Genomic DNA, 6,298 nt, shown 5'->3' with positions numbered 1-6,298 from the left:
ATAGGTTTCACATTCTGAAATGAGTGACAAAAAATATTGAACTTTTTTGATAATATTCTAATTTTCTGAGATGTAATTGTAGATTATGAGATAAATAAACAAATCCGTCATTAATTGCTATGCTGGTGTTGGCTCAGTTAATCCAATTTATATTACAATTTTAATCAAGCAAGCTTTTTTAAAACATTTTTATAAGAAACACTACCATATCGCAAATGGATTGTATAAAAAGTACAACCGGTTTTCGCCATGATCAAGACAAAACACCTAAATACATTTTAATCAGTAATTAATTTAATTCAAATGTCAAAAATCACATTACCAAATCAATAAATAATAACATTTGATGCACAAATGACATTCACATTTAATTTAAAATTCAGTTAATGCTTACATTTATTGGTAATTTCATCAGTCAAAATGTTCAAAGGCAGCTGTACAACTTTAGTGGTTTGAAAGAAAAAAAACTGCTGGAATTAGTTAAAAAAAATGTATGTATGTATGTATGTATATATATATATATATATATATATATATATATATATATATATATATATATATACATACATACATATATTTATTTAATACAATTTTTATGAATTAATGTTAAGGATTTATATAAATTATTATGATGATTATGAGTTGTGGAAATTCTCTGTTGTTTTAATTGGACAAGCCTTTTTGGATACACCCATTGTCAATTATGGAACCAGGATTTTGGTCCGGTGTTCTGATCTTCCAATTTTTGTAGATGATATTGTAATAATCATACCATATTTTTTTAGACTATACATTTAAAATTCTTAACTATTAAAGACTTTCTTGTGATACACTTAACTTTTTGTGGGTGCAGATCAGCCAAAAGGTCCTGCTGTGTCGGCCAACTGTCTGTCACTTCCTCTTCTGTCTCCAAGCACACAAAACACATGGTAGAACATTAACCACTGTGACCACTGTGTCTTCTCTGGTGTGTGTGTGTGTGTGCACACACAGGTATGTATTCTTACATTAGTGGCTCTGTGTGTTTTGTATGCGGCTGCGAGCTTGTGCGTGTGTTTGCACTGTGTGTGCATATGTGTGATAGAGGTCCAGCCATGTTACACCTGGTTGCTGTAAAACTGAAGCAATGAGATCACAGAGTGAGAGAGGGTGCAGAGGGAGGGGGTGTATAAAGGCCCAAATGAAGTGTCCTCCACCCTCAGAGACGCGATAGATTAAACAGAATTGTATCATTTAGCAAATTACGAGATTTGTTAAGTCATTGCAAAGCTTAAAAAGTGTAAAGAGAAACTGCTGATTGATTGCAGATCTACGTGTGGAGATAAATCGTGGCTTTAAGGTTAGACACAGTTTCAGCAGCTGCAGTGTTGTCCTGCACATCTCAAGCTTTTCTTCTTCTTTGAGAGGACAAAGACTGGACTAGATTTAAGTCTTATCTTCACAACATCTCTCAGATCATAAATTTGTTCAGGTGGAAAGCTTTTAAGTTCGCTAACTACACCTGTAACCTCAAAAACTATCACTGTCAGAGGCATCAGGTAAAGCATCGGAGACAGGATGTGTTCTGGCAGCTTTGCCAAATGTCTGGGCATCACCCTGATCCCCTTGATGATTATCTGCGTGCTGTGCAACATCCTGCTCTTCTTCCCGGGTGGAAAGACGGTGGAAAGCGAACACATCTCAAAGCAGGTCTGGTACTTTGGAGGTATTCTGGGATCAGGAGTGCTGGTGAGTTATATTCTGCTGTCTCAGTATAAATACTTATTTTAGTATCATTATCTTTGCCTTTTGATGTGATGGTTTCAAGATTAAAACGTACATTAGTGTTGGAAGTAACATTGATTGCCATTCATCTTACACTTTCTTTCTGTAAAATGACAATAATGTTTTAGAGGTCAAACTGAGGATGATGTGTTCGCTGCTTATATCACTAAAGTCTAAATATATGCAGTTTCTATTTGCTTTTAATGTCATTTAAAATTTCCCTCTTGGATAAACAAAGTATTTCTATATTTCATAATATTGAACTACATCTTACATCTGCCATTTGACATTTTTAAACTGACAGCTTTACAACTGTGTTAGTTATATTCCTGAAAAATAGTGTAAGAGACTTGAAGATTTTTACATTTTGTTTTAAAGCTTGTTCACGATAACAAAATGAAAGCCCTTAAAGTATGTTTGAGCCTAGTCGATGCCAGAGTGGGGCTTTTTAATTTCATCAGTTTTTTTGTCATGACATTAGAAAAAGTGGAGAATTTATGCTAAATCTTTTGTATGCTTTGTTGCATGGTGGGACATCAGACAGTTCAGTTTCCTCCTGCACACCATAAAGCAGTCAGCAGTACATAATCTTTTCCTTTTTTGTCTGTGTGTTTGTCTGCATGCGTGAACTTGGGGTGCATTTGGGTGGCAGATGATCTTCCCAGTGCTGGTCTTCATGGGTCTGAAGAACAATGACTGCTGTGGATGCTGTGGAAATGAAAGTTGTGGGCAGAGATTTGCGGTGAGATGTTTTATTTTTCATTTTCTCACTATAGCAAAATAATTATTTAGATCAGTGGCTTTTTGAGTTGAAACTTTCTTCTTTAAAGGCAGGACATGTGGGTGTGTGTGTGTGTGTGTGGGGGGGGGGGGGGGGTAACACTGAAGAGAAGCGTCTACAGGCAGCTAGTTGATAAGCAAATAAACAACTGTACAAATTATGTTAAAATGTCCAACTTTGTCAACACATAAACATCTTTGCAGATGAAAATAAGTTAATAAAGAAACTGATAGATGAATAAACACACTGCTTTGGTCTCTTTTGCTACTTTCATGTATATTCTGTGTTTGGTTTTTTTTTTTTGTTTGTTTTGTTTTGTGTTTTTTTTGGCTTTAATATTTGCATCGGAGACTGTGTTCACATTTATTTCTTCCTTTGGGATCAAAATGTTAAGGACCGGCCGCTGATCTCCCAGCAGGGCGTCAGCCAGGAAAAACTGTGACAGAATTACAAGAAGCATTTCTTCAGTGCGTTGAGACGCTTCAGCATAGTTTTGTTTGTTTTTTTTGCAAAAATAGTAAACCTGAGCCATAAATATGTTTCCTGGAAATAAACAAACTACCATTTGCTACACCAATACTTTTTTGGGTCATTGACTAATTGTTTAATTTTATAACACTTTTAATTTTATATAATTTAACTTTGCTGTAGGGGGAGTATTTAATTAATAAAACATTGGAAGTATTTAGACCACAAACTAATAATAAATATACATATCATGTTCAGATTATTGCCCTTTTGTGTAAGGATTTGTGTAAAATGAATGAATGAAGTCATGTATATTAAAATATGAGATTATATTTCATGCAGCTTATTATTCTTACTCATAGACACTGGATAGAAAATATAATGTAAATGTGATAGATAATTATTTTCAATTAGCTTGTGTTAAAATCAAGCACAAAATGTGAATATTTGGTTTGTTTTGACATCTTGGGTTGGCAAGTCATATTTAAAAATATCATTTGCAGCACAACTTTTTCCTGTTACAGTTTATTTCTCCACTGTATTGTCAGATAAATTTTGATCACCTGGAAATAATTTGGTAAATAAAATAGTTAGAATTCAGCATCAAAACCTGAACCGTCTCTGTTCAGACCACCTCACCTGGTGTTTTACTGCATGTCACCTGTTGACTGGATAGCCAAATCACCTTGACGATGTAATGGAAAATAAACACAATGTCACTGTGAACACACTTTCATGATTTACATCACCATAAATGTGACCATACACACACACACACACACACACACACACACACACACACACACACACACAGATATAAATTAGTGTTTGATCACTGTTACAAGACATTTCCCTTGGTGGGAGGTTCACATGAACTCCCACAGAGGAGGCATTGTATTGTGAGAGATATACTCGCTCTGATCGATCAGGAATGTGTAGGTTCTGGGGAGAATTAGCAAACACAAGTCTTTTAGATTATACACACATTCATGTTTGCTGTACTGATCGGGTTTATGACCCTGAGCTTGGTCTCTTTGTGCAGAGAATAGTTTCATTGTTGTTCTAAAGAAGTTTAATATGATACTCCTGTTGTTTCCCATTCATGACTGCCTGTCTCCTTCTCTAATCTCACTGTAGATGCTGAGCTCCATTTTGTTCGCAGCTGTTGGTGTTTTAGGCGCCGGTTACTCGGTTATAGTTTCTTCTGTGTCCATCAACGAAGGGCCGCTGTGTTTGTTTGGAGAAGTGAACGAAACCTGGGGGTACCCCTTCTCAAACGGGTGAGACGCACAAATTTCTGAAGAATTAAAACCCAGAAATTTTTTATGCAGGAGTGTGTTTGTATATGACAGATAGAGGGAGGCGCTAATGTTGAGTTGTAGTTTATGTCCACTAAAGAGGGTCAGTAAATTGTGGATTACAGTTTACCTCAACTCTTCCTATGGGCAGGCTTATTAATATTATTCATATTATTCAACAGTATTTCCAAACTCCATCAATACAGTGAAGATGAAGGAGAATCTTCTCAACCAGTCTTTCAACGTGAACTATTTAAAATAATACAAAACTAATGTTGAGGCCACTTTTGCTGTTTTCCCCTTTTTAAAATCTAAAATACGTGGTGCCGTAGATTGTGATGACACACTATTTATTGATTAAGCTACTGAGTCTACATTTAAAAAATAAAAAATCTGTCTTTTCTCTCCCACCAGAGACTACCTGTCTGACAAATCCCTCTGGACTACATGCAAAGAGCCTGCAAACGTGGTGTCCTGGCATCTGTCTCTGTTCTGCGTGCTGCTGGTGATGGGTTTAATCCAGATTGCACTGTGTGCTGTGCAGGTGGTGAATGGCCTGTTGGGAGCTCTGTGTGGAGACTGCTGTGGCTGCTGTGGGGTCAGTATCCAGTCTGACAGGAGGAAGACCTAAAGTGAACCTCCTTTTATGAAATCTTGTTCAGTCTGTGAACTGAAGTTACCTGCAGGATTTGTGTTAGAAGACAGAGAGTATTTAACTCTGAGAACCAGATTCCTAAAAATGTTAATGTTTGTCTTTCAGAGCGATGGAGCTGTGTGAGACCTGAGATGAAAGCAGCTGTATCTCCTCTATTTATTCTGTTTCCAGAAAACAAACTTCTAACATTGATCTTCCTGCTGTATTAATATATTTCTGGAAATCAGCTCATTGATCAGTGTGTGGATTGTTTGAAAACACTGCTGAAATGACAGAGCTCTTTCCAATGAACTCTCTAGCAAGCACTGACGAATGTCTTCATTTTCTTCTAATAAATTTTAATGTTAATCTGCAGTACTTTTTTAAAAATAATAACCACTGTGATAATTAATTTCAAACTAGTTTTATGTATTCATATAGTTCTGTTGCTTGGTTTTTGTTATACTTTCGCTAGTGTCTTTTGCATATCTGTCATTTGAATTTAGTAATCAATTAGAGATTATTGTTTAGTCCAGTCCCTGGCTGAACTGTGAACCTGATGAAAGATAGATGTGTACACACCACCAATCAAACTTCACATCATTTTCTAATTTAGTGGCGTTAGTGAAAGACTGGTGTTTTGTTCAATCAATATGTTGCAATAATACAATTCATTTATTGTTTGTCTGGCAATAAAGTTTTTATTTCCTGTGGGCTATGCTCTTAAAAGAATTGACCAAGGAAAACATTACCCCCAAGGAGATTATTGTAGTTTTCAAAATTTGCAAATGTTTTGTCTCAAAGTTTTTCCTGTTGCATAATTGTATTATTTTTACAGAAATTAGCTTTGTGACAATCGTGAATACTGGTCACAGCAGGTCTAATTGTTGTTAAAATATTGCAAATTTAAGCTAGACCAATAAATATATGGCTTTGCTGTATTATCCTAAAAAAAAGTTCAAGAACATGTTGTTCATACTTTATCCAGTTCAGGTGCTAATTCCAGCTGTCACCGGTTACGGACTCGTGCACACGGAGAACACAAAGCTCCATTGAAAGGAAGAGCATCCTCCATCACTACTGTGTCATCAATACAAAATCTTCTTTAAGATAAAAAAAAAAAAAAAAGCACTACTGTCTCACCTATGATCGCATTAGAAATTTAAAAATAATAAGAACTTGATGTAGTCAAAAATAATCATTGTGTGTGTTTTTCTTGTACCTTAGTGTTATGGTTACTTTACAATTCCAGTAGGTTGCATGAGTGAACTAGTAAACATTCATCCATCGGCCTATTCATTGTTGATACCTGCTAATTCCAATGCAGGGTTACAAGTTATTGCAAACATAAAA

General features: G+C 35.6%; 1 protein-coding gene across 1 annotated transcript; it reads left to right on the top strand.

Annotated features, from left to right (window-relative positions):
* Positions 1-1,557: 1,557 nt before the first annotated feature.
* On the top strand, positions 1,558-4,942 carry tm4sf4 (transmembrane 4 L six family member 4; the record flags this gene model as incomplete). The annotated part of the gene is made up of 4 exons (XM_079245194.1): positions 1,558-1,728; positions 2,417-2,506; positions 4,151-4,293; positions 4,726-4,942. 4 exons carry the CDS (start codon positions 1,558-1,560, stop codon positions 4,940-4,942), a joined length of 621 nt encoding a protein of 206 aa, XP_079101320.1.
* Between the last annotated feature and the right edge of the window lie 1,356 nt (positions 4,943-6,298).

The sequence above is a fragment of the Telmatherina bonti genome, assembly GCF_933228915.1.
Source record: "Telmatherina bonti genome assembly, chromosome: 8".
Taxonomy (NCBI): domain Eukaryota; kingdom Metazoa; phylum Chordata; class Actinopteri; order Atheriniformes; family Telmatherinidae; genus Telmatherina; species Telmatherina bonti.
Note: the sequence above shows the minus strand (reverse complement) of the source record. Positions and strands in the feature narration are given on the sequence as shown.